Below are 24,695 nucleotides of genomic sequence, written 5' to 3' on the forward strand. Positions count from 1 at the left end.
GACGCCGTTGGAGCTGGTCTCCGACAACGGTCCAGCGTTCCGGTCTGCCCAACTCCGTGATTTTTTGACCCGACTGGGGGTCAAGCAGACTTTCAGCTCACCATACTCTCCGCAGTCCTGCGGCATGGTGGAGCGTCTGAATCGGACGGTAAAGGACGCCATCCAGTCGGCCCGGCTGGCCCGGGAGCCGCGCTCGGCGTACTTGAGGCGGTTCCTCACTGAGTACCGGGCTACCCCGCACGCAGGTACGGGAGAGACGCCGTTCCGGCTGATGAGGGGGCGGGAGGCACGGACGTTGCTGGACGTCGTGCCAGGTGAGGTTTCCTCGCCGGACACCGGCAGTGAGCTTCGTGCGCGACACGAAAAGTATCAGGCGGCCTACAAAGCCAGATATGACCGGGGGTTGACTGGCGCCCCGCGCTGGCGCGTCGGCGACTGGGTTCGGGTCCGACAGCCGGTGAGTGGGCGTGTGGAGGGCCAGAGGGCCGTGCAGATCAGCCGGAGGACTGGCCCGGTAAGTTACCGGCTCACCAGCGGCGAGCGTGTCCACGCTAGACGCTTGGTGCCCGGCCGGCCAGAAGGTGAGGACGCGGCCGCGCCGCGGGGTGGTCCCGGCGGTGGTGCTAATCCAGTTCCTGAGCCCCGCCCCACGCCAGTGCGCACCCGCTCCTCGGCACTCAGAAGTCCTGCTCACAGCCGCTGTCCAACCCCAAAGTGTACCGCCCCGGCGGGTGAGCCAGGGCCCCGCCGTAGCAGGCGGGGTCGCAGAGGCCCAGATCGGTTCACTCCGGGCGAGTAGCGTTAGGATTGGGCTATCATCGTAAGTTACGTTTGATAGCTGTGAGTGTAATGGTTTCCGCGGATAGTGGGAGGCTTAAGAAGCGGGAGTGTTTCCCATTAAAGAGAGGGGTGGTGTTGTGGCCGGAACTAATTTAGTGGCGCTGACCGCGCAGCCGATTGGCGCGGACGCGCAATTATCGTTTGAGTTTTACGCCTTTGTTGATAGTGTTGGTCGTTGCGGTGATTATGTTTTGATATTACGATCGACACTTAGTTAGTAATATGTTTGGTTCGAAATGGCTTTGTTCAGTTTCGATCCTTTATTTCGCATAATCTGTTCACCCCCTCTCTTTATGATTGTCAACTGTTTTGGGTCGTAAGGACAAAGAGGTGTCGAGTCACCTCTAGGTCTTCTTCCGTTCTTGACCTTGGCCGAGATAGCGCCATGCGTGTCAGGTGTTTTTCTGTTGTGTGTGTGGGGGAATAAACCGCAAGTGAGGCGGACGCAGGTTTGTCCAAACCTCCCCCACCCCGAGGGCACAACAGTAGCGACCTGACTAGCATGGCAGCGACCAGACTTACATGGTGGCGAGTGGCGACCATACTTACATGGTGGGGTTACATGGTGGCGACCTGACTTACATGATACCGACCTGACTAACATGGTGGTGACCAAACTTAGCGACCTAACTAACATGATGGCGACCTGGCTTCTATGGTAGCGACCATACTTACACGGTAGCAACCATGCTTACACGTTAGCGACCATACTTATAGGGTAGCGACCATGCTTACATGGTAGCAGCGACCATGCTTACATGGTAGCGGACCTGACTTACATGGTAGCGACCATGCTTACATGGTGGCGACCTGACTTACATGGTGGCGACCTGACTTACATGGTGGCGACCTGACTTACATGGTGGCGACCAGACTTACATGGTGGCGACCATACTTACATGGTGGCGACCCACGACTGGTCGTAATCGTTGGCGTCTCGGTCCGGGCTGGGACACATTCCCTGGATGGTTCTGGCCAGCTGCGTCACTGCGGAGAGCAGAACAGACACACAGTCACTGGTGAACTGCAAGCTGCGCTGGGCCTGGAACTAGCAGCTGCTTGATAATTTTACATGGGTTATCCGCGTAAGTCATTGAGTTTAAATCTAAGTTATGGCAAAACAGGATAGCACAGTTCCTGACGTCTTTCCGTCTTGAGTCATTCGACGTGGAATGCCTAGGGCAGGGGTCGGCAAATGGTCTGGCATGTCCCTTTGGAGCGCAACGGTCAAAAAGGAATGCACGCCATCTTGGCGGGGACGGACGTGCCTCAGTGGTGCTCCTCAGTTACAACCTTTTTCGCTGGATTTTGGCGGTGACCGAGTGGAGCTTGTGGTTCATGACACGTTTTAGGTCATGGTCGATGTTTTTGCATTAGCTTTGCTTCAGTAGCATGTGCACGGGACCGGTAATAAGCGTTTTAGTGCCGGTCCTGTTTGAAGGCTGACCCCGCCGCAAGGTATCATGGCGGGTCACGGACGGCACAACGAAGGGCGCGGCACCGGCGACGGAGCTGGGTTGACTTTGCCCGGCTGTTCAGTGGCGGAACGGTCGGCAAGAGGAAAGGCCACGCGTGCGGCCCGAGTTCGAGACCGCGCGCTGGGCGCGCTTTTCTTGGCGCTGCGTGCTGCGGGTATGTTGTCTGCTGCTGGCTGCTGATACACGGCCTTGGTGGCTGGCTGCTGGTACAGGTGGTGGCGCCACCTGTCACCCCTTTCTGGGCTAAAAGTTTAGCTACACTAAGTTTAGCTACACTATCAGTGGTCTTCCAGGAAATTACGTGCGGGATCTGCAGACCCGTAATTGCGAGACTCCCTTGATATCGGTTTCTGCGATTTTCCAAAATTTCCGTGAATTATTGTATGTAGGGGAGAGTGGGGTAATTTGGCCGCTTTTTTAGAAAACGATGTAACTAAAAATCGACAACACATTTCTGCATTTTCTCAACGCTGACAGGTGTGGCATACATTTTACTTTCTTGGACTGTAAACTTGAAATGATTGAGTAACTACTTATATTGAAATTGTGGCGTATTACAAAGGTCTGCATAGCGGCCAAATTACCCCACTAGCTGGGTTATTTGGCCGGGGGTGTGGGGCAATTTGGCCGGTGCTAGTTTGAGGCCATGATTTTTGTTATAGGCGAGTCAGCTTCACATTCAGCAATGACGCGTGTCCTACGACGCATTTGAAGCATTTTGGAGGTTGACTCAGCCGTCACAGGGGTCGAAAATAGTCAAAAGAGCTGCTCTAGATGCGATGACAGTTTGTTACGAATAACTTTTGAAACAGGGGCGGATCCAAGGGGGGGGTCACATGGGTCATGGCCCCCCCCCCTTGAGGCCCGGGGCCCAAAGACCTGCCAGGGGCACCACCGGCCTATCAGGGGTATCACAGTCCTGACAGGGGCACCACAGGACCGCCAGGGGCACCACAGGCCTAGCAGGGACACCACGGGCCTGGTGCCCCTGGGCCCTGACAGGACTGTAACGCCCTTGACAAGCCTGAAGTGTCCCCGGCAGGCACGTGGTGCCCCTGACAGGCCTGAGGCGCCCCTGCAAGGCTGGTGGTGCCCCTGGCAGGCCTGTGGTGTCCATGGCAGGACTGTGGTGCCCTTGCTAGGCCTCTGGTGCCCCTGACAGGCTTGTAATGCCCCTGGAAGGACTGTGGTGCCCCATGGGCCCTGACAAGCCTGAGGTGCCCCTGACAGGCCAGTGGTGCCCTTGCTAGGCCTGTGGTGCCCCTGGCAGGCCTCTGGTGCCCCTGACAGGCTTGCGGTGCCCTTGGAAGGACTGTGGTGTCCCTGGGCCCTGACAAGCCTAAGGTGCCCCTGACAGGCCCGTGGTGCCCTTGTTAGGCCTGTGGTGCCCCTGGCAGGCCTCTGGTGCCCTTGCTAGGCCGCTGGTGCCCCTGGCAGGCCTCTGGTGCCCTTGCTAAGCCGCTGGTACCACTGCGCCCGGAGAGGACTGGTGTCCCTGAAAAGTCTGAAGTGCCCCTCGGCAGGCCCAAGGTGCCCCTGCGAGGCCGGTGGTGCCCCTGGCAGACCTCTGGTGCCCCTGGCAGGTCTGTGGTGCCCCTGGCAGGTCTGTGGTGCCCCTGGCAGGTCTGTGGCGCCCCTGGCAGACCTGTGTTGACTGGTGCCCCTGCTAGGTCGCTGGTGCCCCTCACAGACCTGTGGTGCCCCTGGGCCTTGACAAGCCTGAGATGCCTGGCTAGGACAGGCTCGTGGTGCCCCTGATAGACCAGTGGTGCCCTTGCTAGGCCTGTAGTGCCCCTGGCAGGCCTCTGGTGCCCCTGCTACCCCTGCGCCCGGAGAGGACTATGGTGCCCCTGAAAAGCCTGAAGTGCCCCTCGACAGGCCCGTGGTGCCCCTGGGCCCTGACAGGCCCAAGTTACCCCTGCGAGGTCGGTGGTGCTCCTGGCAGGCCTCTGGTGCCCCTGGCAGGTCTGTGGTGCCCCTGGCAGGCCTGTGTTGACTGGTGCCCCTGCTAGGCCGCTGGTGCCCCTCACAGGCCTGCGGTGTCCCTGGAAGGACTGTGGTGCCCCTGCCCCTAGGGGTGCTCATGGGCCCAACAGGCCCGTTGTGCCCCTGACAGGCCTGTCGTGTATACTTGCTAGACCTGTGGTGCCCCTGCTTCATGGCAGGCCTGTGGTGCCCCTGGCGGGCCTGTGGCGCTCCTACAAGGCCGTAGGTGCCCCTGACAGGTTTGTGGTGTCCCTGGAAGGACTTTGGTGCCCCTGACAAGCCTGAAGTGTCAAGGACAGACCCTTTAGACGCCAGGGTCAAGTTCGTCGGACTGACAACGATTTGCTTACCTGATAACGTTCCTGGTAAGTACTCACTACTCAGCGTCCACAACATATATACACATAGCACATTCATATATACTTGCTTACAATTGGTAAATGTGGTTGTGGCTAAGAGTTAAGATACTGACTAAAAAAAAAAAAAAAAAAAAAATGAAAATGGGGGCACCACCAAAATGAAGTGGACGAAATCCGTTGAGTTTTTAATTTTGGGTATAGGTAGGGGCACCACTTCGATTCATGACCCTCCCCTTGGAGTTTTCCTGGATCCGCCCCTGTTTTGAAATAATCAAGTTAGGCCAAAACTAAAAGTACCATCGTAATTCTCTCGTCATTCCGCATCGAAACATGTGTGTGTTGACCTCGAGAGGTCAAGGTCAAGGTCAAGATCAAGGTTAGCTTCAGGTCACGTTACCTCAGGTCGCTTGACCTCAAGGTTACGTGAGTTCAAGGTCATCATGTATATGATTCGATGCGCCTTGACGAGCTGAACACAATGAGAACATTTGCACGGCTGTATCTTTTTTCTGTAAGTATTTATTAGTAAAAAAGCGTTAGGTAATCTTTGATGACGTCACATGCCCTTACAGCTGTCCAATAGGAAATATGGCCTCAAGGTAGTCAAAGTTGGTCATGAATTATGTCCTTTATGGTATAATTGACCATGACAACTCAGCTGACCCAGCATAGTGACTGAGCGCACCGGCCAAGCTGCCCCGCTAGTCCCGGCCAAATAACCCCACATTGCCATTCTGAAAATGTTTGTCTATAAAGTCGTCATGGCTGTACAGAACTAGATGAAATTGCTCTTGGAACCGCTGAACACCCTCAAAAATGGCGCTATAATGTTCGAATTCGTTTACAGCCCAAATACTACATGCTATACAAATTTTTAAACGGAAGTAAAAGTTACCATTTTCTAACGTAATTCACCATTTACGAGTATTAATTTTGAATAAAACTAAGAGGGGGAAAGTTTTGACATTTGTTCTCGAGTTAGTTCTGCCGATGACAAATAAATAGAGACTAAAGTTATTTCATTCACTTTTATCAGCTTTCGTACAGGTGGGGGCGGCCAATTTACACCACCGGCCAAATTAACCCACTCTCCCCTACGTTGACGTAATAATAACAACTAATGCATGGTTTCGTAACAAATACTTAAGCTTGCCATTTACAATACTATTTTATCCATAAATAACCTGTTTTGTCAATAAATTATCAATAACACATGAAAATTAAAGAAACAATTATTAATTACGTCACTTGGATTCATACGGTGCGCCACCAAGTGCGCCAACAACTGTCTCATATCACGCAATCTCGCAGATTCTGCAAAAAAGTTCGCAGCTTTGAACTTTATATCGGTACGGAACATCCTGACCGTCCTGACTATCAGGCATTTCCTGTACTGAACTTCCGGGATTTCCTTGACTGAATCTGCGTGACCCCAGTGTAGCCGACCCTGTGTATTTCCTATCTGCTGAACTTCAGCAGCGTACCGATTTTAAAACCCGCAAACTCGCAGATCACGCACGTAATTTCTGGACGATCACGCATAGTGTAGCTCGGCCTTTATGGCTGTGGCACGCAGCTGCGCGCCATCTGGCTCGCAGCTGCGCGCCATCGCGGCCCCCTGTCGGCCGGTGCCGGCTCGCCACGTCGCGTCGGTCCCGGCGCCCCAGCGAGGACGACGCTCTGGACCTTCCACTACGTTCGGACGGGTCGCTTCCGTCGAACCCGCATCCGCTACGACGCTAAGTCGGTGGCGACCTACCAGAGCTGCAGGCTAAGGCTGAGTGGTGATATCGAACTCAAACCAAGGCCAGCACCGGCTCGAACCGGTGCCCGAGTCCGTCACGGTCGTCAAGTTAGATGTAAGTGAATCCTAATCTATAATCTAAGATTCGGAATCAGGTGAGCCCCTACGATTTGGACCAAACTTGGTCAGTGGATAGTACGTAACGTCCTGATTACGATGCACCCAAAATTTAAGCTCGGCCCGCCATATTTACGAGGTTTACGGATGTTTGAATTTCAAGGTCATTCGGGAGAGCCCCTACGATTTCCGTCAAAATTTGTGTACGGACACTCTAGATGCTCCTCGTTACGAATATCACAAAATTTAAGCTCGGCCCGCCATATTTACGAAGTTACGGAGGTTTGAATTTCAAGGTCATTTGGGTGAGCCCCTGCGATTTCCGTCAAAATTGGTATACGGACATATTACATCCTCTTCATTACAAATATTATAAAAGCTAAGCTCGGCCCGCCATATTTTGCAAGTTACGGAGTCACAAAGTTACGGAATTTCAAGGTCATTCGGAGAGCCCCTCCGATTTTCGTCAAAATTTGTATGCGGACACATAACTTGCTCCTCATTACGAATATCGTAAAAGCTAAGCTCGGCCCGCGTTATTTAAAAATATTCTGAGGTTTCAATTTTAGTGAGTTTCAAACCTCATTAACTTTTGAAATAGCGCGGGCCGAGCTTAGCTTTTACGATATTCGTAATGAGGAGCATGTAATGTGTCCGCATACAAATTTTGACGAAAATCGGAGGGGCTCTCCGAATGACCTTGAAATTCCGTAACTTTGTGACTCCGTAACTTGAAAAATATGGCGGGCCGAGCTTAACTTTTACAATATTTGTAATGAGGAGGATGTAATATGTCCGTATACCAATTTTGACGGAAATCGCAGGGGCTCACCCAAATGACCTTGAAATTCAAACCTCCGTAACTTCGTAAATATGGCGGGCCGAGCTTAAATTTTGTGATATTCGTAATGAGGAGCATCTAGAGTGTCCGTAAACAAATTTTGACGGAAATCGTAGGGGCTCTCCCGAATGACCTTGAAATTCAAACATCCGTAACTTCGTAAATATGGCGGGCCGAGCTTAGATTTTGGGTGCATCGTAATCAGGACGTTACGTACTATCCACTGACCAAGTTTGGTCCAAATCGTAGGGGCTCACCTGATTCCGAATCTTAGATTGTAGTTTAGGATTCACTTACATCTAACTTGACGACCGTGAGTCCGTCCAGCCCACTGGCGCACACGGACCACCTCGACTCGCAATCTACTACCAGAATGTACGCAGTTTGAAGAACAAACTGGCAGTTCTGCGGGCTGGGGCACCATCCCTCCATCGGTTCGACGTTATCTCCATAACCGAAACCTGGCTGAACTCGGATGTTGGCACTTCCGAGCTCGAAACAGGCTTGTCTGATTAAACTGTCAGTTTCGAAGGGACCGGGAGGGCCGTATCGGTGGTGGAGTAGCGGTCGCGGTAAAGGACTGAGCTGATGCCACACCGTCGTGAGGACCTAGAAACCGACTGTGAATGCCTAGTCGTTCAACTCTTTTTTCCGGTTTTCTCTGATTTATTAACCCTCGCCCGCACATGGGGGGGGGGGGTGGTTGCCACCCCCCCCCCCCCAGGCAGTCTTTCTGCTCTGCACTCAACATTTTTAGAGCTAGAAGGCTGATTTTTCGTATAGCTGCTTGTCTATCCTTTCTTGATGCCCACTGAAAATTTCAAGTTTCTGTGATTTTTGGTTTCGGAGATATGACCTTGTTTTTCAGGTCATGTCATGACCCAAATGGCCAATTCTCGACATCTTGCGTTGGCTATGGGCCTTGTGAGCTTTTGACACCTTGATTTCGGCTTTTTTTACCAGTCTTACCTCCCACCTATCATGGAACATGTTGTTCGACGATGTACAGGGGTCAAGGTCAGGGTCAAGGTCAACCTAGGTCATCTAAGATAATTGCGTTTTAGGCAAGCTGAATTTACTTTTTGTGAAGTTTTTTGACTGCATTTTTGCTAAAAGCTTCTCAGATCATGATTTCATGTGATATGGACCCAAAAACAATCGGTGCACACATCAGTATACACACAGACACACACAGACATACAAACACATATAATTGACCTTGACCTAACTTGACCTGAAATGACCTCAGCAGCAAAATTCTGGTCGGATAGTGTGACAAAGAGGTTCTAGCTGGCTTGGCACCAGAAAACAGCATCGTCATCGGTATTTGCTAAGCAGCGCACTTGATATCCAACGGTGACCCAAAACAGCAACATTTTTTAGTTTGACCTGACCTGGAAGGTCAATGACTGACCTGAGAAGGTAAAACTGGGTATCATTGGATTCGTCTCTTCCCAAGGAATCTTTTTGGTCTTTACTGCTAAGCTCTATCTCCAACAGGAACGAAATGGCGCGGGGGGGGGGTGGCAACCACCCCCCCCCCCATGTGCGTTCTAGGATGGGAAAATGGCATGTGCGGGCGAGGGTTTTAACACGCGCAGTGGAAGGGGGGCGGATTTCGCCCACCCCTCCTGTTTTTCGCCAATAACTCGCGCCGCAAACATGATATTAATGTGAAATTTTGGCTACCTGTCCAGAATTGAACTGCGGATCTTCTCGTGCAAGAAATAAAAAAAATCGGGCCACAACTTTTCTTAGTAATAGCGGTGTAAAGTCAAACATCCTGCCGCCGCGGCGGCGCGGCGGCGCGGCTGCCGGCGCTAGCCGTTACGCGCCGCCTGAATTGTAGACTGTGCCGGGGCGGGACGGTTCCGTCTTTACATCGCGCTCCTTACCGCTGATTATATACGATTCACGTCAAATTTTGTGAGAAGACTAAGAAATGCACAGGCAATCTTATGGTCAAAGAATTTTGAAAATCGGCCGGTAACAACTTGAGTTATGAGTGTGTAAACACAAAAATTGTGATTGCCGCGTTTCCCGCGTCCGCCGATCCCGCTTCAGCCGGTGACATCTTACGCTTAGCAGGCTTCTAACTGCCATATTTATTGTTGGATTAACAAGAAATTCACCATACATACTCACAAATGTATGTTCTTTCGTATAGTGAAAGAAAAAAGAAAATCGGCCGGTAACTTTTTGAGTTATCGGCGTGTAAACGCAAAAAAGTCGCTAATATGGCAGATTTGACCATATTTGACCTGATTTGACCTTGAAGATATTGACCTAGGGTCATGAAATTCACACACAACAGAGTTCCCCTGGGCCCCCACCTACCCTCCAAATTTCGTCTTTCTAGCTCCAGTGGGAGCTGAGATCTTAGGGGGGGCGACATCCGCCCCCCCCTTCCACTGGGCGTAGTACTCGCAACCCTTCCACTGCGCGTGTTAAACGAGATCAGTACATCACTGTTCACACCCTGTGCATGTCAGCCAGCTTCCACAACTTACATAACTGATCAGACCAATTTGCCTCGTACCTTAATAGCCCACATACAAATGCCACCAGAACAGTGGGCCTAGCACCGGTAACACATTGCCGCCAATACCACCAGCCATCTACATACTTCATACCCTAGTCGTTCAACTCGGCGGCACGGAACGTCTGGTAGTGACCATGTACCACCGCCCTCCCGATAACCCGGGTGCCCTTGCCGTCTTTTTCAAGTGCGTACAGTCAGCTACAGCCGCAGGTCAGCCGGCTGTGTTTTGTGGGGATTTTTAAACTTCCTTCGACACCTGAAGTGGTCGGTTGCTGAGGCGATGGGGGTTTGCCAATCGTTTACGCAGAACTGTGAGCTTCGTTTGTCTCTGGAATTCGAGATAACCTGCTATTGTACGGTCTAAGTCATCTTGTATCGGAGCCAACTGGCAGTGCCGGTACTCATCTGGATCTCGTGCTCGCCAATGTGCCCGGCAAGGCAATGCTTCTCTGTGTGATAGTGAGTTTGATTCCGACCACTGTGCACTGGAGGCGACCATTTGTGTACAGGTGACCCGTCGTCCCAAGCCCGCGCTCTCTCGGGCGTTCAACCACAAACGCGCTGATTGGGACGGGCTGCGCACTACCTTAGGTCTCTGCCCGTGGCCAGGGGCGCGGGAACTACTTTCCGACTGGGGGGGGGGGGGGGCACACCATAATAGAGATTAACCTAGGGTACCCCCAAATCTAGTTTTCTCACCGGTTTTAGGCCACTTATTTTTCACCCCTCGGCTTTTTCAACAAAAAAAGAAAACATTTGCAAAAAAAGTGTGGTATTCCGTCTCAAAGCTGTGGGGGCACCGCCCCCACGGCCCCAGAGTTGGGGGGGGCAAGCTGCCCCCGCTGCCCCCCCCCCCCGGCTCCCGCGCCTATGCCCGTGGCAGATGCTCGACGACTTGGCGGTGGATGACGCTGTGGATTTGTTTTACGACTTGGTTGACGCTGCTGTCTCTGATCACGTTCCAACCGTCACCCTGTCGCGGAAACATTCCCTTGGTTTGACAGCCAAGTAAGGGCACCGCTAAAAAAACAAACAAAGAATTAGCATACGTAGTGCTATAGGGGCATTCCATGTCAACCGGGACAGCCAAAATCGGCCACCTCTGCGATTTTGTTCAAACTTGGTATACTTATTGGCTATTGGGTGAAACCTCTGAGGGTGAAAGGATTTTGTCATATGCCCTCGGGGTACAGAGATACAAGTCGCTAAACTTCTGCTTTTTGAGCAGAATTGGACGTGTATTGCAATCTTGAAAGATCTATAGCTTCAACATTTTTGAAGCTATTAATTTCAAACAAACTGAAACGTGTACGTAAAGAGTTATGCTAGTAAAATTTGACAACTTTCACATTTTTTGGTGATTTTGAATTTATTTTATTTTGAATTAATTTCTTAAAATGTAATTTGTGAAAAATGGGTACCCTTCGATTTTGCTCAAATTTAGATATTGTATTCCACTACACGTAAGGCAAACGTGCTGAGAAAATTAGAGTGGGCCAACGATAACTTTGGATGTTATAGCAACAAGAAGTGCAGCGTTCACGCGCAGTGGAAGGGAGCGGATTTCGCCACCCACCTGTTTTTCGCTAATAACTCACACCATAATTATCATATTAATGTCAAACTTTCAGTATCTGTCCAGAATCGAATTGCAAATCCTCCCGTGCAAGAAATAGGTAAATCGGTCCACAACTTGTCTAGTAATAGCGGTGTAAAGTCAAACATTCCTGCCGGAGCGGCTTGGCGGCCGGCGCCGGCCGTTGCCGCCTGAATGGTAGACTGTGCCGGCGCGGGACGGTTCCATCTTTGCACCGCGCTTCTTACCGCTGATTATGATGGATTCGTGTCAAATTTTGTGTGAAGACCTAAAAATGTACAGGCAATATAATGTTCAAATAAATGCGAAAATCAACTGGTAAAATTAAATTATTAGGGTGCAAACACAATATGTGACTATGACGTTTCCCGCGTCGGCCGATCCCCGCCTCTGCCGGCGACATCTTACTCTTAGCAAGCCACTAACTGCCAAATTTATGGTAAGATTAACTAGAGATTCTCATAACACTACAAATGTCGTATAAAGGAAGAAATAGGAAAATCGGCCAGTATCTCTTAGAGCTATGGGTGTATAAACGCAAAATAGTCACTAAAGCAAATTTGATCACGTTTAACCTCATTTGATCTTGAATATATTGATCTAGGGCCATGAAATTGACACACGTGACACGATAAAGTTCCCCACCGCCCCACCTACAATTCAAATTCCTTTTTTATACCTTTTTTGGCTAAACCGGGCTTTTCTCCCCTAGCGCTGGGAGAGTCAGGCGTATTTTCTTTTTGCAACCAAAGAGAGGCGCTGCCCGGAGAATGCCCAATTTCATCATTAAAAAACTGGCTTACGATGACCAGCTATCTTCGTGGCTTAGTAGTAAGTGTGCCGAGTGTACCCACCTCGAAATCTAAAGGTCGCTGGCTCGCAGTGGGTCAGCCTGAAGTGTTTAACACGCATTTGTTTTTTAAAGGAAATAGTTCACTTTCACGAAATTATTTTTTTGCAATGGATTTGTGATTTTTTATGTTCAAAATGATCAGCAAAGAAAATAAAACCTTTTTACAGCAAAAGATTATTTTCTATATTTTTGATATAGGAAGAACTTTTCAGTTTCTGTAAGGCACACGCGATCCAGTATGAAAAGAGCATGGGTCCCGAAAATTCTTAGAAACTAGAGAAATTATCGCGGCCACCGGCATTTGGGCGATCTGCTCGTGCTTTTGTTACTGGAGCGCCTCACTGAAGCGAATTTCTCTAGAGTTCTCGTAGATAATTTCTCTAGTTTGTGAAGAATTTTCGGGACCCATGCTCGTTTCATACTGGATGCGAATATATGCAAGGCACACATCCTCAACGCAAGACACATTTTTCGGGACGAGAAATAGAATATCTTTGCCTAGGGTGATCGTTGGGCTGTAAAAGCTCCTGATTTATGCTCGTCTCAGCCCAAGCTACGGAACTGCTATTCCAGTTCAAAACCCATGTTAAAATGTGAACTATTTCCTTTAAGTAGCATCTGGCCAGCCGGCAACTGTCGTGAGGGCTAATGTTCGTATCTAGGTAGCATTTGGCCAGTCGGCAACTGCCGTGAGGGCTGTATATATTTACGCGTGTTAGATTAGGCCAGGTCAGGTCAGGTTAGGTTTGCTTTGGTTTGGGGTAGAAAGAAGCATCTCCGGGTAGCGCCTCTACTTGGTTGCTAAAACGAAACACGCGAGTGCCAGACATTACGAAGTCCAAAAGACAGTTACGTAGACGTCGGCCCATTCTGGATTTTTTATATGATGTAGCTGATGTATATGAGAATAAAATATGTAAAAATCAGCAAAATCGAAGGGTACCCATTTTTCAGAAAATCAAAATTTATTTTTTGAATTTTAATTAAGTTCACTAATTAGTTAATTACGTCAATATTGTTATCCTCAAATTAAAGCCTGACCTATTCCCTCCATTTCACACTTTGTCTCGTGGTGATATGTCTAAAACTTCAATAGTTATGACGCTTTAAATATGATAATGTGCCTTGCCTAAGTCAATGTTTGATGACGTGTATCTCGGAAACGTGACGTCATATCTTGACAAAAATATGTCTCCTTTCTTTTCACATATAGATGAGTAGTTTCACAAAGTTTCGCAAAAATCGGAGGAGGTGAGGTTCAAAATGATCATTTTTTGTCCCACTTGACGTGGAATGCCCCTATAGTCTTGCTGTAATGTACTGCCATCTATAGGATGTGTTGGGACGGGGCAGCTGATAGGTGCTGCCATCTGTAGGGCGACACCGAGACTGGATTGCCGCTGCCACGTCAGTTCCCGTTGATCTCTGATCTGGCATGTGTTGCCTGCTGTGCTGGCCTGTGTGGCGAAGATCGGCTGTGTGCCTCTCTTGTTTCTTTTTGTATCGCTCCGCTTGTAATATATCGTCAAGTGTTAAAGCTTTCTTGACAGAGAAGCATAACATTCAGCGTGGGATTGTGAATTCGTAAGCCGCGGATCAAGAGACCCATTGCCGGGGTAGCCGCGTGAAACGTTTTGCTGGCCGCCATCCAATTGGGCGTGGCCAGTGGCGTACGCACATACAGGACATTCCGTGCATGCCCTGTCCCTTTGGCTCATCGTCCCCGGCGCCCTCAGTGACTGGCGCCCCTCTGTCCAGTGTTGGCGCTTCTCCAGTCGATAGCGGCGCGCTTCTAGTTGATGGCGAAGCCCCTCTGTCCAGTATTGGCGCTCCTCTGGTGATAGTGGCGCCCTCCTAGACGATATGGTGGGCCGGTGGCGCCCCTTTGTCCAGTATTGGCGCCCCTCCAATCGATAGCGTCGCGCTCCTAGATGATGGTGGGTGGCGCCCCTCTGTCCAGTATGTCAGTTATGTTCGTTCCGCACGTGTACGAACATAACTGACACATTCAAGTTTCAGATATGTGGCGCGCTCCTTGTTGTTGGCGCCCTCCTTGATTGGCGCCCTCTCGTCCAATGCCCTGGTCCTTCGCAAATTCCTGGGTACGCCACTGGGCGTGGCACGATGAGGCATGGATGATAAAGTTTAAGTGAATCTCAGTCAAGCTTCAGGTATGATGTCTAGTGCTTCTTTGCCGTCTGTGGCTTTACCAGCTTTTGAATGTGAGCAACCAAGTCTGTTCTTTAAACAGTTCCGTCGATATGTCAGACTGGTGGGTCTCGATCGGGAACGGGTCCATGACGTGCTCTGCTACCTATTGGGGGCCAATTCCAGGTCCAGGTGGCTAGCGGACCGGTTGGAGACTTCTGTCAAGGTTGAACAAAGTGACAGTTGAGACCGTCATTACAAAGGTTGAAAGTGAGGTGCTGCAGGCGCTTCAGCCAGAAGTATTAAAAAGTCAGATACTTCAGGGACTTCAGAAGAAGAGTCTGAGGGCAGGTCAGTCTCCTCGGGAGTTCGTGGAGGAGCTCAGAGGTCAGCTTACCTCTGTGCTGCCAGAGCTGACCAAGGAGTCTCTGGATCGACTTCTGATTCTGCGCGCCATCAAGGGGTCGCCGGAGAGCTGGCAACGGCGGTTGCTGGAGGCTAACTGCACGAGCGTGGACAACCTGGTTCACCAGCTTCAGTGTTCCACTGACTTCGAGGCCGGTCAGTGTTCCACTGACCGGCCTCGGGGTCAGACGCGCCCGTCCTCGCTCCGCCCGACCGGCGTGACCCCGTGACCTTGACCGAGTGTGGGGCCGGTGTCAGTGCGTTCAGAGCCCGATACTGTGACTGGTGCCGAGTAGTTTGAGCGGCGCAGCAGTCGGTGTGCTTGTGTTGTACAGTGAAAGTGAAACAAAATGCCAGTTTTGGAAGAGATGAAAACGACTCTTCTCGCCATGCTGGAAGACAGCGAAATCAGAGCGACGCTGCGAGGCCTGTTCGGGATCGAGGAGAAGGAGAAGGAGATCAAGGAACTAAAGGAAGAAGTAGCTGCTCAAAAAGTTATTATCACCGAACAGAACGACAGGTTGTCCGAGCTCGAGCAGTACTCGCGTCGTAACTGTTTAAACTTCACCGGCATTCCCGAAGCCCGCGACGAGAATGCGGTTCAGCTGGCGATCGACGTCGCAAAGATGGCCAACGTCAAGTTGGATAGGGTCGACATAGACCGAGCTCATCGTGTGGGCAGGCCCCGGGCGTCCGCCCCGGGCCAGGCTCCCCCGCCTCCTCGTCCGCTGATCGTGAAGTACGTGTCGTACCTGAAACGGGAGGCCGTCTGGTTTGGACGGAAAGAGCTCAGAAGCGCAAAGCCGCCACGGGGCTCCAGCTTGACGGAGGGAACCATGAAAAACGTATTCGTTCAAGAGAACCTGACGAAGAAAAACCAGGAGATTATGTACCAGGCAAGACAGCTGAAGCGTCAAGGCAAACTGTGGGCCGCCTGGTCTGATGGATGCGTCCTCAAGGTAAAAAAGTCCCAGCAGTCTGCGACGGTTCGTCTCAGCTCCAAAGAGGACCTGAGCCAATTCCAGTAGAGCCGGCACTATCCGTTGTGCTGCTGACCGGCCCGAGGACCAGGAGCAACTTATAAGCGGCAATTGGTGGCGCACGATCCTGCACATCCTGTCTGTCCTTCTCTGAAAAGTCATCTTTTCATTCCCTCTTCCTGAGGTGAATGAGAGGGGCGGCCGAGGGTCTCGCCATCGAGACACTTGGTTTGAACTCGCTTCCCGTGTCTCGCCATCGAGATGCGGGTGCGGGACTCCTCTCATTCAAAGGGTGCCAACAGTCGGCTCCGGCTAACCTTGCCATCAAGGCGCCGGAGTACACTCGGGGGCAGATTGATGTTCCACCACTCCCTACCCATCGGGCTCCCATGGCTCAGCACTGGCTGCTGCCAGTGGCAGCACTGGCAGTACTGGCACTGGCACGCAGTGCTGAGCAGTGCTGAGGGCAGGCAACACCGGCAGCAGCAAGTGCTGAGCCATGGGAGCCCGATGGGCTGGGAGTGGTGGAACATCAATCTGCCCCCGAGTGTACCACAAATCATTGCGTGTCCTCGCCATCGAGGGGCTGAATCAGGCAACGGCTGGCACCTTCCTCAACCTTCCTCAGCGTCCTTACTGTCCTTACTTGTTCCTGATTCTGACATGGACCGTTCCTGCTGGACCTACTACTATCCCGGGTAAGTCACCTGTCACCGGCCGGACCGCCGGCTGCTGCCACTTGGCGGTGACCGGACCGCCGGCTGCTGCCACCTGGTGGTGACCGGGCCGCCGGCTGCTGCCGCCCGTGCCTGCCGGACTGGGTACCTGCCGCTGTCGCCGCCGACCGGGTCTTCAGCTGCCGGCTGGCGGTGGCCGACGGTCGACCGTCGGCGGTAGTGCCGCTGGTGGCACGGTGTTTGATGAGGTTGTGTACCATGGACTCACTGGGCTGGGAATGGACGGGGAGGGAAGGATGGGGGATTGATGAAGTTCTTTTCTAACAACCGTATCGGTTCAGACTTATTTCCACAACTGTACTTTTTCTACATTAGTTGCATTGTGTTGCTATCCTATGTTTGTTTGTTTATTTCCCTATTTATAATGTATGTGTGTCTCACCCTATGTTTCGTTATGTTTAGTGTTTTTGTGACGTCTCAGCAGTACCCGAGTACTTCAGTATTTGCTGGTTTACGCTTGTATTATTTTCAGCAATGATGTTCCGTTGTTTCCATTCATCTATTGACTTTTTTACCGTTCACTCGTCGTTTTACAGTTTGCTTAGTTAATTTATTCGTTTAACCCGCGCCCGGCTGGGGGTCCTGGATTTCCACGCCCTGCTGGGGGGGGGGGGGTTGAACACCCCCCCTTCTAACTCGGCTCCTGGGCCACGTAGCGATACGCGGAAGGCGGCGTTCGAAAGAGCGTCAAAAATAATGAGGAAATCACTTCGGTCAATTTTTTAGTCAGGTCAAAGGTCAGGTCACCAGAGGTCATTGAAGGCAAAATTTCGCCGATTTCCAGGTCGAATGTCGACAATTTCCAAGAAGCCAACGCATAACTCGGGAACCAATAGAGCTACAGCGCCGCGGAAAAGCGCATTCCATAGCCCTATTAACGCCCTTTCTGAGTAATTTTCTCAGAGTTGACCTAACGTCAACGATTTTGCCTGCAAGGGGCAAAAACTGCAAAAATAGCCGATTTTTTTCGGAAACAGTTTTTCTGCAATAACTTTTGACCCAAGCCTTGTACGAGCTTACTTTTACCGGCATCGTGTTCCTCTCGTCAAGACGCATCGAATGAACTATAACTTAACCTTGAAAGGTCAACTTGAAAATTTGACCTCAGGTCAAGGTCATGACCTGACCGGAAAGCGTCATGTTGCATATCAGTCGATCCGTATCGTCGAGCTGAACACATCTAAGGCGTTTTCATCGCTCTAGCATGCCTCTATCAAAAGTTATTTGCGAAAAACTGTTAGATACCATTCGTGACCTAAGATGACCTCAGGGCATAAACAGGGGTCACGGACACCATTTTCATGTTCAGTGTGTCTAAACCACTTGTAATTCAGTGTTTGGGAGTGTTTATAATGTCATTCGTCCAAAAGAGGCGCATTTCAATTTTCTCCCATTGACTTATAATGGGGAGGTCGCAAAATTGACCTGACCTTAGGTCATCGATATCAAAATTCTGAGATATACATTTTGTACATGCTATTGCTCTTAGCAATCGCTGAAGTTTCAAAGCGATCGGTCACTCGGTGTAGCTATGACAGACATTGAAACTTTTTATGAGGTGAGGTCACTTCAAGTGACCTGGTGACCTGATCTTGAATGAGCTTGGTCTGAAATTTTCACAACATGTGTAGAATTGATGTATGATGCGCCGCCGTTTTTGAGATATTCGCGAAAAACCACAAGGGGGGGTGTTCGTCCCCCAGCAGGGCGCGGGTTAAGGTGATATCTTATAATTTTGTTAGAGCACCCGCTGCTGCGCCGCCACTGCCTGACGAGTACCTACCTATTTCTATTTCCACGGACTGCGGACGACGGGCGGCTCCGGTCGGGTCAGCTAATTCATCATCGTCATCATCACCACCAGCACGGTCGTTTACACCGGCTCAACACCGGCACCGGAGACAGACCAATCACCATCGCGCACGTAAATATCAATTCTATAACATCCCGCGGCCGACTGGACGAGCTTTCACACTTCACATTGACCCATGACATTGACATACTTTGCCTATCAGAGACTAAACTTGACGACCTGGTGCATGCTTCACTGTTCGATCTAGACAACTTCCATCAACCATTAACCCGGCGGCCGCTGGGCCCCCGCGCCACCCGCCGGCCGCTGGGGGGGGGGCATATAGTTGCCCCCCCCCCTTTACTTCTGCGACGATATCGTCGCAACGCGAAGAGATAGAGAAGCGAAACTTTGTACACATCTTCCTGAATACCTAGCCGAGGTTGTGTCCAAATTTGGTGTCGATCCCATTTGAAATGACGTCACAGTGACGTCATAAGTGAAATCATAGATTTGCGACTCTCATATTCCTCACGATACATCAGATATATGGGACCGAATATAAAGGGTCGATTATTGGCCAGAAACTAGATGGAAGTGTATTTAGATGTTTTAGGATGACAGCAGGTGCTGTCTAGTTCATTCACAGTTGAGTTTCATGCTCAGCGTCATCAGAAACGGTCCATATCGGAAAACGACAAAACTTTATGACGTCACTGTGACGTCATCTTAGGTGCTACAACCACCAAATTTTCCTCAAACATTGCCTAGGTATTCATTTGAAGCTATGCCAAGTTTCACGTTCGTAGCTTATCAGGTTTCGGAGATATTTCATAAAACGTAAAGGGGGGGGGGCAACTTTATGCCCCCCCAGCGGCTCGTGGGTTAACAAGTCACAGAGACAGCAATGGAGGGGGTGTCGCCATCTATGTCCGCAACAATATTGCTGTTAAGAGGCTGGCATCCCTTGAACTTGACGGACTGGAGTGGGTATGGTGTCTGATAAAAATTAAAGATTGTACCCTTTTAGTATGCGCAATTTATGTTCCTCCACAGCCATCCGCTTCTCTACAATGTGAAATTTTTGACAAAATCAATGAAAGTCTCGCTCTAGCCCAGACGCATTCTCCAGACAACATTATTATTATGTTGGGCGATTTCAATGCCGGTAACACTTATCTAGAACAAAAATTTGAAAGTATTCACGGCACGATATCCCCCTATGAAATTCTTCTCAGAGACCTATTTTGGATGTGTAATATGAAGCAATTAATTAAAGAGCCAACATGCTATTCAGAAGTGAATAATACCGCAAACCTTAGAGATCTCCTAGTAGTATCAAACGATCAAAAAATAATCAACAGTGGTGTACTTCCAAGTTTCTCAAAAATTGACCACTTGCCCATTTTTGCCACATTTAAGATCGCTGCCCCCTCCAATCTCCATATCAAGACACACAAAGCAAATTTGGGACTATAAGCAAATGGACGCGGACAAGCTTACAAGACTACTATTAGACATCGACTGGGATAGACTGCTCGACTGTGACTTGGACAACGCGACAGACAACTTCACTGAAGCCCTTATGAGAGCTGCCAAAGCCTCAATTCCAACTCGTACAAAATCGCATAAAAGCAACGACAAACCTTGGGTCAATACGGAACTAAAAAGCCAAATTCGTAGGCGTGACAGACTTTTCTATATCGCTAAATAACGTAACACCCCTTATGACTGGTAGCGATGGAGGCAACAAAGAAATTTAGTCACAGCAATGAACATAAAATTTAAAAACCGGCATATTTAGCTACAAGTTACAAAACTCCTAGAAAACAGAAAAGACTCCTCGACATATCACAAAATTCTTAACAACCTTATCGGGCTAAAATGCGTAACAACATACCACCAGTAATTAGACAGGACGGAACACCAGTTACTGACGATCTTGAAAAAGCGAACATATTTAGCGACCATTTCTCGGCCCAGACGACCCTAGACGTACAGAACAAACCAATGCCACAAATTGACATGCCCAATTTACATATCCCTTGCCTAGCGGGGGTCCAAGTGATCGAAAGGGAGGTTCTTAACGTACTCAACTCTCTTGATGTTAATAAGTCTTCTGGACTTGACAAGATTCCCGCAAAATTACTAAAACTATGTGCACTATTAATATCTGAACCTCTTTCTAAACTCTTCAACAAATCCCTTAACTCAGGCAGGTTTCCTTCCTCTTGGAAGAAAGCATGTGTCACACCTGTATTTAAACATAAAGGCTCCAAATCTGATCCAACTAATTATCGGCCGATCAGCTTACTACCTATCCTCTCAAAATTTTTGGAAAAACTTGTATTGAATAGGCTCTATTAACATTTGATCAGAAATTCTCTGCTCACTGAAAGACAAAGTGGTTACCGTGCAGGGCACAGTACAAACTTTCAATTACTGCTATTGACGCACCAGTTATATTCGGCCCTAACTTCGAATAAAGACTTCACGGCAATATTTTTGGACATTTCAAAATATTTTGACAAAATATGGCACGATGGTCTGCTTGAAAAGTGTAAAGTACAATACAACATTTCTGGATCTCTTTTTTTGTTGGATAAAATCATATCTCACCGATCGCACGCAAATAGTTAGAGTAGGTAACAGTTTATCTTCACCAGCAAAAATAAACTCAGGTTGCCCTCAAGGTTCGGTCCTTGGACCTCTCCTGGCGATAATGTACCTCAACGACCTATCTGACAAACTACAAAACCACGTCCTTTTCTACGCCGACGACACTACACTGTATTCATCTCACTTACACGACAATCCAGACGCCCAAAGATCACTTCAAAAAGACTTGGACGCTATCAGGCAGTATGGAAAGGACTGGCTCATTACTTTAACGCCAAGAAGACAGTGCGACTTAGCTTCACGAACAGACATGACCGACACAATCTATCACTTTCATTTGAAGGACAAGACTTGCCATGATCAACGCATCACAAACATTTAGGACTGACGCTTTCCACTGACTTGAATTTTCACCATCATGTCAATAACATAGTAAGGACCGTGAACACGTTCCTTGGACCAATCTATCCTGTAGCAAAATTCCTCCCAAGAACCGTCCTAACTAGCCTATACACGACCTACATCAGACCACATTTTCACTACTGCGACATTATATACGATGGTAACTTGACAATGACTGACGCAAATAGACTACAAACTTAACAAAACCGCTGCGCGCGACTAGTGACAGGAGCATTGTTTCGGACCCCGACGACTGCACTTCTTAACCCGCGCCCCGTTGGGCTCTGCCGAGCAACGCGCCCGGTTGGGGGGGGGGCATTTTGGCCCCCCCCCCCTAAGATCTCGAGAACCACGCAACATAGCGACAAGCGGTAAACGGCGTTGGATAGCCCCAACGGGGAACTACCTTATGACCCAATTTTATTGACCTAGGTCAAACCGATGACGTCACAGGTCAGGTCAAAGGTCCAATTTTCACCGTTTACAGGCACTTCAAGAAATGCGTTGTAAAATCGAGTAAAATGCATTTCATTGAAAATCATCGATGGGGAAATGTTCTTCAAACACATATTTTGCTATTTGAGGTCACTGATACCAGGTCAGGTCACAGAGGTCAGGTCACGGGGGGGTCACAACATGAAAGTGTCGTGTGATACATGTTTTATGGTCCATTTTACATGACAAATGCGATTATATGGGTCAGGCAGCCTTTGGGGCCAGCTTAGATCACGTTTTGGTCAAGGTCAGGTCAAGGTCAGGTCAAGGTCAGGTCAAGGTCAGGTCAAATTAGGTCAAATTTCAAAGTTACTATTTTTGCATAAAATGGGTATCGAATCGATGCAACTCGTCACGGGGAGTTCAATGGTGGTCTTTGTTTTGCCGTACGTGGTCTAGAATTGCTAAAAATTGAGTTCAAAAATTTGACGTCATCATTTTTGAACAGTTTTTTCGCTATAACTTGGCCAAAAAACGAGATATCGATCTGAAATTTGGTATGTATATAGAAGAGCGCTGGGTCTATCACATATATTCCGGTTTTTTCAAAATTCGGAAAAATTTTGGATTTTTACAAAGTTTTTCTAAAAAAATCAATTTTTTGAATTTTTTTGGTCAAAAACCAAAAATTTTGAAAATCCGAGATAGCAGTTTTGTAGCGCCGCTTTTTGTCTACTAGACCATATAAAGAACTTTGAAATTGCTTGATAACTGTAGATTTGGTGAGCGTTTCAAGATTGCATGTTTTTTGCTCATTTTTGCTTGAACATGACCTCAGTTTGACCTCAATAACTCCTGACCTAAGGTGACCTAAGACTTGAAATTTGGTGTGAAGGTGTCAAATTGATGCCCGGGAAGGTACTGAAAATTTGGCGGCGCTGCGCGCCGCCGTTTTCTTGCTATTCAGGAAAAACCACAGGGGGGGGGGGGCCAAAATGGCCCCCCCCAACGGGGCGAGGGTTAATGACCTGGGCTGGGAAAGACTTGACACTAGAATATCAATTCACAGGCTTTTATTTTTTCATAGACTTTACCATAACAACCCTCCTTTACCACCCTATTTGACGGACCTAATGACAGACAACAGACGTGACGCGACTGGATTGGTGCTGCGCAATGCGGCGCAACTCACCACTCCTCCCACCAGACTTACATCCTTTCATCGATCCTATTTTCCCGCAACTATTCGCCAGTGGAATCTTTTACCCTCAGCCCCGTGCAGCATCATATCCCACTTGGACTTTACTCGACAGATCTGGCAGCGATTTGGGGCACCGGAGCCACCAACATCATACTCATACGGCACAAAATTAAGCAACACACACCACACCAGACTCCGTGTCGGATTATCCACATTAAATGCACACTGATTTCAAATATGTCACCCAAACACTCAAAGCCCCTCTTGCCGCTGTGGACACCACAGCGAAGACACATCACACTACATTCTCCGGTGCCCCCTTTACCACACTCATCGACTAACATTCTTCAGCGACGTCCACAAAGTAGGTACTGCCCAATAAAATTTCAAAGACCTCCCCCCCCCCCTAGCGGCAAACTTGACAGTCTCCTCTTCTTAAAAAATGTAGACAAGAATAAATAATTGCAAATCACTCGCTTATTTCAGACCTATATTGCAAAAACACAAAGATTTTTCGTTTAACACACTCGTCATCTAACCCGCGCCCGGCTGGGGGTCCTGGATTTCCACGCCCTGCTGGGGGGTGTCTGAACACCCCCCCCCCTTCTAACTCGGCTCCTTGGCCACGTAGCAATACGCGGAAGGCGGCGTTCGAAAGAGCGTCAAAAATAATGACGAAATCACTTCGGTCAATTTTTTGGTCAGGTCAAAGGTCAGGTCACCAGAGGTCATTGAAGGCAAAATTTCGCGGATTTCCAGGTCGAATGTCGACAATTTCCAAGATGCCAACGCATAACTCGGGAACCAGTAGAGCTACAGCGCCGCGGAAAAGCGCATTCGATAGCCCTATTAACACCCTTTCTGATTAATTCTCTCAGATTTGACCTAACGTCAACGGTTTTGCCTGCAGGGGGCAAAAACTGCAAAAATAGCCGATTTTTTTCGGAAACAGTTTTTCTGCAACAACTTTTGACCCAAGCCTTGCACGAACTTACTTTTACCGGAATCGTGTTCCTCTCGTCAAGACGCATCGAATGAACTATAACTTAACCTTGAAAGGTCAACTTGAAAATTTGACCTCAGGTCAAGGTCATGACCTGACCTGAAAGGGTCATGTTGCATATCAGTCGATCCGTATCGTCGAGCTGAACACATATAATGCGTTTTCATCGCTCTAGCATGCCTCAATCAAAAGTTATTTGCGAAAAACTGTTAGATACCATTCGTGACCTAAGATGACCTCAGGGCATAAACAGGGGTCACGGACACCATTTTCATGCTCAGTGTGTCTAAACCACTTGTAATTCAGTGTTTGAGAGTGTTTATAATGTCTTTCGTCCAAAAGAGGCGCATTTCAATTTTCTCCCATTGACTTATAATGGGGAGGTCGCAAAATTGACCTGACCTTAGGTCATCGATATCAAAATTCTGAGATATAAATTTTGTACGTGCTATTGCTCTTAGCAATCGCTGAAAGTTTCAAAGCGATCGGTCACTCAGCGTAGATATGACAGACATTGAAACTTTTTATGAGGTGAGGTCACTTCAAGTGACCTGGTGACCTGACCTTGAATGACCTTGGTCTGAAATTTTCACAACATGTGTAGAATTGATGTATG

At 49.1% G+C, this 24,695-nt stretch overlaps 1 protein-coding gene across 1 annotated transcript in view; it reads right to left on the reverse strand.

The window, feature by feature from the left end:
* The window catches only part of LOC122380003 (sodium bicarbonate transporter-like protein 11), a 266,840-nt gene that overhangs the window by 115,207 nt on the left and 126,938 nt on the right, over window positions 1-24,695 (reverse strand). Inside the window, exon 4 of the mRNA XM_043362737.1 lies at window positions 1,740-1,827. Coding sequence (XP_043218672.1) covers window positions 1,740-1,827 — 88 coding nt within the window. The remainder of the gene's footprint in view (window positions 1-1,739; window positions 1,828-24,695) is intronic.

This window comes from Amphibalanus amphitrite, unplaced genomic scaffold (genome assembly GCF_019059575.1).
Source record: "Amphibalanus amphitrite isolate SeventyFive unplaced genomic scaffold, NRLGWU_Aamphi_draft 000089F_arrow, whole genome shotgun sequence".
Classification (NCBI taxonomy): Eukaryota; Metazoa; Arthropoda; class Thecostraca; order Balanomorpha; family Balanidae; genus Amphibalanus; species Amphibalanus amphitrite.